At 34.3% G+C, this 12,537-nt stretch overlaps 1 protein-coding gene across 8 annotated transcripts in view; it reads left to right on the top strand.

Annotated features, from left to right (window-relative positions):
* Positions 1–12,537, top strand: part of ATP11B (ATPase phospholipid transporting 11B (putative)) — a 130,469-nt gene that overhangs the window by 67,120 nt on the left and 50,812 nt on the right. For all 8 annotated transcript variants that reach the window (XM_060639303.3, XM_060639304.3, XM_060639312.3 and 5 more), the window contains 6 exons: positions 5,511–5,753; positions 6,333–6,508; positions 7,384–7,452; positions 8,723–8,796; positions 8,870–8,973; positions 11,465–11,646. In XM_060639303.3, the coding sequence (XP_060495286.1) occupies positions 5,511–5,753; positions 6,333–6,508; positions 7,384–7,452; positions 8,723–8,796; positions 8,870–8,973; positions 11,465–11,646 (848 nt within the window). The remainder of the gene's footprint in view (positions 1–5,510; positions 5,754–6,332; positions 6,509–7,383; positions 7,453–8,722; positions 8,797–8,869; positions 8,974–11,464; positions 11,647–12,537) is intronic.

Raw genomic sequence — 12,537 nt, 5'->3', positions numbered from 1 at the left:
AAAGATCGTTTTATTTTGTTTTGCTAATTTTTTATTTTTATCAAAACAATACATATACAAAGAAAAATACTATGAGGCTTATACCAAAAAATAGCCCTACTTTGCTCCACACCTAACTCTTATTTCTCATTTTTAAATCTGAAATCGTTTTTCCCATTATTTAGCACTACTGTATATAGTGTTCTTTCTTGATTTTTAAATTTTAGACATTATTTATTACGGAATATAAAGATATACTCTTATGCTGCTGTTTATACACACATACTCAGGTACATACCCACTTTGCCTCCCTATAGCCCTCTAATATTGTTATATCACAATTAGGGATTCAGTAAATGTTATTGACATTATGTTGACTCTTAGTATTGCTCACTAATTCCTAGTTCTTTATGTGTATCCTATGATACTATAATTACACTTTGTTTTTTATATGTTATTTTCCCTAGAGTTCATTGCTCTGTTTTTTCATTTGCTTAATTTCTGTATGCCACAAACAAGTCTCTGATTAATATTTGAAATATCTCTCTACATACTCAAACATATCAAGTAATCTAGGATTTCCTTTCTCTTTCTTTTTATGGTGGCACCTTTTTTGAAGACTTTTGTCTTTCTGCTTCAATTTGGACTTATTTCTGGGCCTGCTTCTTAGCTGTCACCCAGGACTTCCCTTTACCATTACTCTAGAAATTCCTTTGCCTCTCTCCTGTTTTGGATCTCCTGTCTCCTGGATCCCGTGTCACCCCACATGTGTCTTTTTCTCTCATTTTGGTGGAACACATCTTCTAATAACTTCCTGAAAAAGGATGCATGAGAGGAGACTATTTTGAGACTTTGGATGTGTGAAAATTCTTTATTCCTTTTTTACACTTGATTAGTAATTTAGTTGTATAATGCATCCCAGGTTGGAAATTGTCATTCTTCCATATTTTAAAAGCATTTCTCCATTTTTTTCTGGCTTCCAATGTTGCTGTTAAATGCAATGGCATTCTGATTCTGATTTCTTTGTTTGTGATCTCTTATTTTATCTCTGGAAGTCTTTAGGATCTTCTCTTAATGTGATGATTCTGAAATTTCATGATGAGGTACCTTGGTGTCAGTCTTTTTTTTTTTTTTTTTTTTTTATGCTTTCATTGGACAGTGAGCTCTGTGAGCCCTTTCAGTCTGGAAATACATGTACTTCAATTCTAGAATTTTTCTTACATAATTTCTTTGATAACATGTCTTTTTTAATTTAGTATTTAGATATCAGACCATTTATCTTGATTCTCTAATTCTCTTTCTTTGACTTTCAGTTTTCCTTTACTTGTTTGTGTTTATAATTCTGGAAGAATTTGTCAACTTTATCTTTCTACCTATCTGTTAATTTCTTTTATTTCTGTTACAATATTTTTAATTTCTAATATTCTAGTATATTTGAATAATCTTTTTTAATTGCATCATATTCCTTTTCTTGAATATAATCTATTCTTTTAGCTCTCTGAAGATATTAATGATGGCTATTTAGTCTTGTGCTCCTTGCATTTTCTCTTTGCCCCTAGTTCCTTTCTCAGTAGTCTGTTCTACTACAATATGGCATATGCATTCCTAAAACTTATTGTGCTACTTAAAATTACTTGGTAAAAGCCACAGGACTAATGGGATTAGGAGTACAACAAAAACTTTGTCAATGACACATTTAAAATAGATTGTTAAGAAATGCATAAGTACTGTAATATATGTGGCATTTTATCCTGAAATAGACCAGAAGGTTTCTTGTAGAAGTGACCATCATCGAAGTATTGCTACCTGTGTGTCATTGTAAAGTATAGAAAGGAAGGTTATCTGAAAACAGAAGTGGATGGGTGTGGCTTATAACACCCATGGTGACCTGAGGTAACTGGTACCTGTTTGAGGCTTGCACATTTCACGTGTTCCTTCTGGGCTTGGCAGTTTGCTGGTGTTTCTCACAAAGGAAATTGTGCATAACCAAGTGCAAAGTGCACGTTATGTTCAAATTGTTCCCTTATATATCAGCCATATTGTTATAAGTTCATGTTTTCATGACCTTGTTGTAGCAAACTGTCTCATTTGTCTTAGACTCTACCTTTCTTTTAAGGAGTGATCCTCAAATGAATGCTAATCTTTGGTTTTCTTTACAAGCTTAAAAGTTTTCCATAGAAAACCCTAGCAGCCCAGCTATATTTTGGCACATCCCCAGACATCAGTGTTGGTCTTTTCTCAGTTTCCCCAGAGAGAATTACTCCAGTTAGTATTTTTGCTGCTTGTGATTGTTAGGGCCATCCAGTAGAAATCTCCGTTTTTAGTGTACTGCCACACTCCTGTTTTTAGCTGCCTCACACCTGTTTTCAGCTTTCCACAGGGTTCAGATTCTCTCTGGTTCAAGCTCCTCCTTAGACAATAAACCTTCCAGCTGTTGCTCGGATAGATGTAAGGCAGTCTCAGGTTTGCAAATTATGAGGTGATTTCAGGTTCCAGACTGTTCCTGATACCTCCATTTTCTGCGAGTTTCTGGGAAAGGATTGCCCCCATTGCTTAGGTTTCATATTCTATGTTCTCTTAAGTCACTTGCCACTCATTCAGCTCCTTTCCATCTTCCAAACTTGTTATATCTCCCTTCTCATGTTGTCTCATCTACCATTATTTTTGTTCTTTTTTTATTCCTCTATTCTTATTTAAGTGAAGTTTCAAGAGGAGCAGAGATAATTGTACTTGCTCAGCCTGCCATTTTTAACCAGAAGTTGATCCATTTATTTTTAACATTTAGGAGGCTGTAGTAACTTATGCTAAATATTAATTCATGTCACATTTCTTCAATTATGTATCACATATTCAGGACCTAAAAACAGAGCCTGCTTTTACTTCTCCAAACACATTTTTTCCCATTTTTTCTTTCCTTTGACCTTTTCTATCCCAATTTTCTTCTCTTCCTCTTTCCTTCATGTTAGAATGTTGTTTTTCTGAAACTTCACACTGTTTGTGCATATCCATATCTGTTTTCTTTTTAATAAACTTTAAGTGATAACTTTGTAAAATTTCTAATTCATCTCAGCCTTTCTTTTTACTTTTAAGCCTGCAAGTATTTCATAATATGTTTATTGCCTATATTCCTTTACCTATTTTTATACCAGTGAAATCTACTTTATTTCACACTCTCCTATGTCCTTAAATTTCCATACTGTTAAAGAAACTACTCTTAGGGTGGTGTACAGTGCCCTCTTTGTCACTAAAGTTAAAACTTCTTGATTTTATACAAATTTTTAAAAATCAAAATTGATTTCTTTTATTCATCTCTATCTAATCTTAATTCTAAAAGGTCCTCCATGACTGACAGATCTCTGTCTATTCTAATCACTTTTGGAGTATTAGTTCTGTTTGCTGATATATTTTGTATCATAATTTTTTATACCTTATTCTTATTCTTCCTGATCTAAAGTGTTTTTGTTTTTGTTTTTGTTTTTTTATTAACTTGTATAGGTAAGTGACATCTCTCTGTATCCACCTTTACAATTCAACATTTGCTGTAGTGGGCAGTCTTTAATATCACAGAGCAAAGATAAAATATTTTATCTTATTTCTAGTTTCACTGTTTGTTAGCTCTGTAACTACGTAAGTTATTTGACCTAACTCTTCCTTTGTTTCTTTTTCTCTAAAATATACATAGTAATAGTACCTGCCTCATGGAGTTGTTGAAAGTATTGGATGAGTTAAAGTGTTTCGAATATAGTGATCACTGTACAATTACTGGCTTTGTTATTACTTTATGTAGCAAAATTTCTGTATTTCAGGTGTTGTATTTATCTTTACTACTTTCAAGAAAATGAACTTCAAGGTATACTTTTTTACTTTATTTCTTGGTCCAAACAATTTTTTTTCCAGTTTTAACTCTACCTTCCTTTTTGTATATTGATCTTTTTATTCTGCAATCTTTGATGAACTCATTTGTTAGTTCTAGTGGTTTTTTTAGTGGATTCCTTAGGATTTTCTATATATAAGTCATGTTATCTACCAATGGTTTTACTTCTTTTCCAATCTGAATACCTCCTATTTCTTTTTTCTTGCCTGATTGCCCTGGTTAGAACCTTCAGTACAATGTTGAATAAAAGTGGCAAGAACAGATATTTTTACTTTATTCCTGAACTTAGTTTAAGGGAAAGCATTCAGTCTTTCTTCATTAAATGCTAATTATGGGGTTTTGTAGACGTATTTTATCAGGTTGAGGAAATAGCCTGTCCCTAATTTGTTGAATGTTTTTATCATGAAAGGGTATTGGATTCTGTTAAATGCTTTTTCTGCATCTGTTGAGATGATCATTTTAATAATAGAATAAAGAACAAGTGCCAACTTATTATTATGGTGGGTTTCATTGATTAATTGATGTTGAACCAGTTTTGCATTCCAGGGATGAATCCCACATGTTTATGGTGTGTATTTTTTATATTGTTCTAGATTTGGTTTGTGTTTATGTTCATAAGGGATATTGGTCTGTGGTTATTGTTTTTCCTTATGATGTCTACCTCGCTTTTTAAATGATGACTTTCTCAAATCATCATTGCATTAATTAAATCCTCACCGTGATCCTAGTTTGTATCAAGACTTAACTATTTCAATCTTCTCTTTTTGGGCCTACCTTCTTTTAGGGTTAATTTTCCAAAATTAGTCTCCAAGAGTAATACAATTATTTGTCTTACCTTTTTAAAATATTTTCATTTAGGGGCGCCTGGGTGGCTCAGTCGGTTGAGCGTCCGGCTTCGGCTCAGGTCATGATCTCGTGGTTTGTGAGTTTGAGCCCCGCATCGGGCCCTGTGCTGACAGCTCAGAGCCTGGAGCCTGTTTCGGATTCTGTGTCTCCCTCTATCTCTGTTCCTCCCCAGCTCTGTCTCTCTCTGTCTCTCTCTCTCAAAAATAAATAAACATTAAAAAAAAATTGTAAAAATAAATAAAAATTAAAAAATAAAAAAATAAAATATTTTCACTTAAACATTTTCCTTTTCCCTGAGTTTGTCTCCTACCCTTGGTTTCAATTTCCCCATCTATCTATTTTAGATAGCTTTCTATCTCTGACTTCTTGTATTGCTATGACTTTGTGTTCCTGTTCCCAGCTCTGTACCATTTCTTCTGGAGCACATACCCTTTCACATTCTAGGTTATTAAGCATCCCTTCCACCCTTGCTCAAAGATCATTCTTAATCCTACTACTTCAAAATACCTTATCCAGGAGAGGAAAAAGAACTATTAATACCACATTATCAGTCAGCTCTACAGATGAACATGCATGTAAAAATGCCACAAACTTCAAAGTGTATGTGTATATAGACTGAAATTATTTTAGGTTACCCTGTTTTGTTTCTGGGTATCTTTAATTATTGTGCTTGGATTAAAGGAATCTCAGCATCAGTATGCCAATGTTAATAGGTAAGCTTGACTTTAGGAGATGGGCGACAAGGTTTTTTTGTTTAACATAGGACCATAAACACAAAAGTTTTCTTTTTTCTTTTATCTTCCATCTCTAGGTGGAATATGTGTTTACAGATAAAACTGGCACATTGACAGAAAATGAGATGCAGTTTCGGGAGTGTTCAATTAATGGCATAAAATACCAAGAAATCAATGGTAGACTTGTCTCTGAAGGACCAACACCAGACTCTTCAGATGGAAACTTATCTTATCTTAATAGTTTATCCCATCTTAACAACTTATCCCATCTTACAACTAGTTCTTCTTTTAGGACCAGTCCTGAAAATGAAACTGAACTAGTAAGTAACTTTTAAATTAATAAATTGGAATTTCGTTTGAAATAATTCTCTCTGGTAGTTGCTCAATTGATTGAAGGAGAAAAAGTTTAAGTGTTAGTGGGACAAAAAATATATATTTGAAATGTATATCCTTTGATTCAACACTGAGAATTTGTGGTGATAATCCAGTTTAACTTGTCAATTAATGTGTGTCTGCCTTAGTTCTCTGGGTAAATGAGACTAAGTTAAGAAGAACCGTATGCCTTGAAGTAAAGAAGTAAAGAGACTTTGCTAAGAAATAGAGCTTACATTCATTTAATGCTTCTTGAGACCTCACTTTTTAAGAGGTCTTACAATTTGGCGGTGCCTCCCAAAAGATACTCTTATGTTGAAAGGTCATAAGCAAATGTAACATTTTACTTTTTGGAGTCAGAAGCAACCAGCTAGTATTCAGGCAGTTCAAGATTATAGCACTCTTGTTGTAAATCTAAGATAACCAATTATTAACAGTATTTATTGACATTTTTTAGAATTCTGCTTATGGTTTTCTAAATGTTATTTGGGGATGGTATTTTTATTGTGAATATTATTTTTCTACAGATTAAAGAACATGATCTCTTCTTTAAAGCAGTCAGTCTCTGTCACACTGTACAGATTAGCAACGTTCAGACTGATGGCATTGGTGATGGTCCCTGGCAATCCAACCTTGCACCCTCCCAGTTGGAGTACTATGCGTCTTCACCGGATGAAAAAGCTCTAGTGGAAGCTGCTGCAAGGTATAGTTTAGTCTAATTTTCAAATCTTCAGAAAAACATCTTTTAAATAAAGAACTACAGATACTAGAAAATTATTTTAAATTGTCAGACAAAATTCATAAATGCATAAAGGTAGAATTCATAAACACATAAAGGAGAATTTTATATGTGTCATTAATTTTGTTGACAAGCTTGCATTGAATCATATTTTGAAGAGATTTTTAAAAATCTGGTGACTGTGAAATATGAATAATATAATTTGTGAGAAATATTTGTGAATATATTGTTTTGGACCTACTCTGATCCTTCAAGTTCTTAAAAATAATGCCATATTCAAATTAATTTTTTTTATTTATTTTTCGGAGAGAAAGAGAGCACATGCAAGCAGGGAAGGGGCAGAGAGAGGAAGAGAGAGAATCCCAAGCAGGCTCCATGCTGTCAGTGCAGAGCCCAACTGGGGCTCCATCTCACAAAGAACCATGAGATCATGACCTGAGCCGAAATCAAGAGTTAGACACTTAACTGAGCCACCCAGGTGCCCCTCAAAGAAATATTTTTAAATGCATCTTAAATGTGTATTTTAAATGTTTTTATTCAGGCTAAGTTATAATGACGTATTGTGAAACATGAAATAGCGTCTTTAAATCTTACATTTCTTAGGGTTCCTGGGTGGCTCAGTCAGTTAAGCATCTGACTTAGGCTCAGGTTATGGTCTCATGGTTCATGAGTTCAAGCCCCCCACATCGGGTCTCTGCTGTCAGCACAGAGCCCACTTCAGATATTCTGTCCCCCTCTCTCTGCCCCCACCCTGCTCTCATGTGCTCTTTCACTCAAAAATAAATAAACATTTGAAAAAAAATTTTTTAATCCTATATTTCTTCTCTTTTAATCCCTAGAATTGGCATTGTATTTATTGGCAATTCTGAAGAAACTATGGAAGTTAAAACACTTGGAAAACTGGAACGGTAATTTTTTTCTATATTGTAATCTTCTGTGTGTTTAGTATAGAATAGGAATCTGTAAACTGTGGCCCATAGGCCATATCTGGTCTATGGCTTGGTTTGTACAGTCTACAAGCTATATTACACTTTTAAAGGATTGTTGTTTTAAAAAAAAAATGCAACAGAAACCATATATAGCCTGCAAAGCCTAAAATATGTACTGTCTGGACCTTTACAGAAAAAGTTTACTGACCCCTGCTCTAGAATGATGTTAATACTCCATTGTACTTTTTCACAGTAATAATAACATTGTACTGTGAATCTTTCATTTGTATTTTAGCTTAATGGTTCTTGAGTTTACTCATGTTTATTTTTATACACTCCTGGGGTAATGAGTTCCATAAGTTCTTACTGAATAAAGAAAACCTTCCTTATATTTACACTGCTTTATAAATTAGTCCATTCCTGTTCTAGTCATATCTTTCATTGTTTTATCAATTCCAATTATATCTCAACTGTAGCTGTCCCTTGCCAAACTATGGTTTTCCAAACTAAAATAGAGCCATTTTTTGGCTAATTTCATGTAGAAGCCTATGTAGCTCATTTCATCAACTTACAAACCATCATCCCACTCAGTGTTTTTCTTTGAGATGTACAAAACATTTCATATAAACATCATTATATAAATCCATCCCAAAAACTTCAAGCCACACCTGACCCATCCACACAAATTCTTTTACTGCTCCCTATAAAGGCGTTTGTTTCCCTACCTGTACACACGTACACTGTTCTAGGTTCAGAATCACTGCTGTAATGATCCTCTGTTACTAATGTCAGTGTGTTGTATTTCTCAGGTGTGTTTGGGCAGAGAAAAGGGTTGAGAATCAATTACCTTTTTTAGAAAAACGTGGAGCTGGGCAGATCTGGATTCCAATCCTTGCTGTGCCACTCACAAACTTATATGACTTTAGGAAAATTACTTAATCTTTCTGAGTTTAATAGTCCTCATCTGTAAAATGAGATAAGACCTACCTTCTTTGGTTCTCATGGGTATTAAATGACATAAGGTAGGTAAAGTACATGGCATTTGGTAAGTACTCAATAAATGTCAGTTCCTTCTATTTCTATCCTGTGTTATTATTAGTGATTCATAACCCATCATCTTGAAAATGTACTTGAGATTAATTTCTTATTCTAAATCAACCATTTTATCTTTTATAGGGGTTCTTGTCAAAGATTCACTTACTATTATTCAAAAAAAGTAGACTTTTTATCTTATTTTTTTTTTCCTTAGGTACAAACTGCTTCATATTCTCGAATTTGACTCAGATCGTAGGAGAATGAGTGTGATTGTTCAGGCACCTTCAGGTAACCTGTCTAAATTTTTATGAATTTTTATTTATCTAATATTAAGAGTTTGATAACTGATTTTTCTCTTTAGGTGAGAAGTTTTTATTTGCTAAAGGAGCTGAATCATCAATTCTTCCTAATTGTGTAGGTGGAGAAATAGAAAAAACCAGAATTCATGTAGATGAATTTGCTTTGGTGAGTGGAGATTTCTAAAATATATAAAACTAGAAGATATACATATGAAAGATTTAAGGCTTCATTTTTGCATTAGTAATTTATAAAAAAATTATAGAAATTCTGCAGTTCTGTTACAGTATGTGTTGTCTTCCACATTCTTTGGTTATAAAATGACTTTTAACCTGCTAAAATTCAAGTCTTCTCTTTGAACCTATTACAATCAGGGTATTTCTGGCTACAAAGACCATTCACATTAATACATTAAAAAGAGGAGTTTACTAAAAGAATATAGGGGAATCCCAAGGATGTGGAGAAACTGGCACCTTCATTGCTGGTGAGAATATAAATGGTACAAACACTTTAGAAAATAGTTTGACAGTTTCTCACAGAACATAGAGTAATAAAGGTAACTGTATAACCCATTCACTGCTAGTTATACACCCAAGAGAACTGAACACATGTTCACACAAAAACTTAGTAGCATTTTTGCTAAATAGCCAAAAGGTGGAAACATTCAAATTCCATCACCTGATGCATGGATTAAACAATGCGTCATCTCCATATAATGGAATGTTATTTGGCCATTAAAAGGAATGAAATACTTACATGCTACAACATGGATGAATCTTGTAAAGGTTATGCCTAGTAAAAGAAGCTAGTCATAAATGGTCACATGTTCCATTTATATGAAATATCCAGATTAATGGAATTCATAGAGACAAAAAGCACATTAGTGGTTGCCAGGGTCTGGAAGAAGGGGTAAAAAGGAAGTGTCTGCTGATGAATATGGGATTCCTTTTAGGGATGATGAAAATGTTCTGTAATTAGATAGTAGTCATGATTGTACAATTCTGTGAATACACTAAAAACCACTGAATTGTACTCTTTAAAGGAATGAATTTTATGGTTTGTGAATTAGGTCTCTTTTACTAGAAGAATGTAGGAGAATCTTACAAAAACAAAGTGCCACACTTCATCTGAAGAGGAAGATTTTTAAGCAGCTCTCTCTCTCAGTCTTAGGAACTCATGATCTCTTATTTCTGCATTTCTATAAATGAATGCTCCATACTCATCTCTGCTCACCTGCCTCCCTTTTATGGTTTATTTTCTCCCATTGCTTGTTTCCTAATTGTTTATGATGTAGTTCACCTACCACACTGTAACATCCATGAGAACAAAGACATTCTTCTACTTAACATTCATTTTAATATCCAGAACAATGCTGGCACATAGCATTTCAATAAGTATTTGTTGTAAAGTGAATTACTTTCGTATACTAGTAACTCTCATGGCCTCTTAACTATTATTTAAGAAAAACATTTATAGGTGTGGGTCATTTGGTCACTGTCAGCACAGAGCCTTGATGCAGGGTTTGAACTCACAAACCATGAGATCATGACCTGAGCCGAAATCAAGAGTTGGATGACTGAGCCACCCAGGCACCCCTAAGTGTTGGTCATTTGTAAATCAAGAACATCAATATTTAGAAATCTAAATGATGTCATATAGTATTTTAAAATGTACCCTTTCCGGGGCGCCTGGGTGGCGCAGTCGGTTAAGCGTCCGACTTCAGCCGGGTCACGATCTCGCGGTCCGTGAGTTCGAGCCCCGCGTCGGGCTCTGGGCTGATGGCTCGGAGCCTGGAGCCTGTTTCCGATTCTGTGTCTCCCTCTCTCTCTGCCCCTCCCCCATTCATGCTCTGTCTCTCTCTGTCCCAAAAATAAATAAAAAACGTTGAAAAAAAAAAATGTACCCTTTCCAAGTTCTGTTATTAGAATATTTGGGTTTTTCTGAAGAAAATGTATAGCAAGAACTTTTATAAGCTTTTGGATATAGGTACCAACTTTTAAATAGTAACACCATAGGAAAAATTTGTGCCCAGGAGAATCGGATAATCAAATATATATTCCTAAGTGTTGTGTAACTCCGTTTCACCAATGAAGATGTATAATGATACAGTTTAAAATCATTCGGTGGCTCTAGAAAGAATTGTTTATTGGATGAGGGCCACTTTACCGACTTCGTTATTTGAACTGTAAATTTGTCATACTGTGCACCTTCAGGAAATTATGGTCTTCTTTGCTTAAAAAGAATTCTTATAAAATGGATTTGTAATGGTTAAAACAGGAGAATAGAACCTGGGCTGCCTGTCTCTGGACAGCCTGAAGATACCTTATAGAAGTGTCTGGCTTTCCAGGTAAAACAGTTTTAAAACCACAGTAAGATCATCTTTATGATCCTGTCTAGGCTCTGATATTAAAAACCTTAAGTATTTTGAGCAACTTTTTAAGAACTCATCAAAAATTATAAAAGCTCTGATAATGTGTGTCCCATAACTCAGATCACTAGGACTTTGTGACACTTCATGTATATCCTGTTACTAGATGATAGTACTTTTAAGTTGTTTGTAATTGACTTTTGGTAAGGCATCCTCAGTTTATTTCAGTGACTTCTTGATTTCCCATTAGTTATTTTGGTTCAATTTTTGTCTTTAATTTTTCTGTTTTAGAAAGGGCTAAGAACTCTGTGTATGGCCTATAAACAGTTGACATCTAAAGAGTATGAGGAAATAGATAGACGTCTCTTTGAAGCCAGAACTGCCTTGCAACAACGGGAAGAGAAATTGGCAGATGTCTTCCAATTCATAGAGAAAAATCTGATATTACTTGGAGCTACAGCAGTGGAAGACAGGTAAATATCAGACAAATAGGCAATATCCGTTTTTTCTCATAAGAATTTCCCTAGCCAAGTGTTTCTAATTTATGACATAAATTCCATTTATTAACATCCTATAATAATATATTTAAAATCAAAATAAATGGGTAATTTTTCCCATTCAGCAGATACAACACTTATTCTAGCCAGATACCTTAAATAGATGAATGAACTCAGCTATGTAGCTTTCCCTATAGGCTTGAATTTGTAGGCTGCTACTCAGTATGGCATACAAAAGCTTTAAGCACCTGTTTAATGCTCCAGCTTCACTTCCCACCACTGCCTGCTTCCACATTATGCTTCAGCAGTACCAAACTGTCTGTAGTTCTCTGAACAACAGCTCTAGTTAAAACTGTTCTATTTTGTGCCTTTGTTCTGTGGCAGGGCTGTACGTTGTGCCTGGATAATTTCCCCCTTACCCATTTGTGAATATCTTTATAAAATATAGCTCAGATAGTACCCCTACTCCAGTAAGACCTTTCTTTACCCCTAACCGGATTAAAAACCTCTCCTTTGTGAAGTATCCATGTTTTGTAGGTAGTTCTGTGTTGTTCTTGTGGCAGTATAATTATTTCTTTAAAGACTTTCTCCTCTATTAGTTTGTGAATTCCTTAAGGCCTATTTAGTGTTTGTTCCTCATCACTTGTCTCTGTGTTTGCATTTTTTTAAATTTAGGTTTTCATTTACTTTTCAGTTGTCCTCATGAGATTTCTAAGACTCACCTGCGGTTATGTCATCCTTTGTTGTCCACCATTTGATTTTTGACCTACTGATGTGAGAAATTTTCTTATAAAAAAGAGAAAAATCTTCTAATTTCAAATTTAATATTTTCTAATAGGAGTTTATGAAGACTGTATACTTAGTTTA

This window comes from Panthera onca, chromosome C2 (genome assembly GCF_046562875.1).
Source record: "Panthera onca isolate mPanOnc1 chromosome C2, mPanOnc1 haplotype 2, whole genome shotgun sequence".
NCBI classification, from domain to species: Eukaryota; Metazoa; Chordata; class Mammalia; order Carnivora; family Felidae; genus Panthera; species Panthera onca.
The sequence above is the reverse complement of the archived record's forward strand: the minus strand, read 5'-3'. Positions and strand labels throughout refer to the sequence as shown.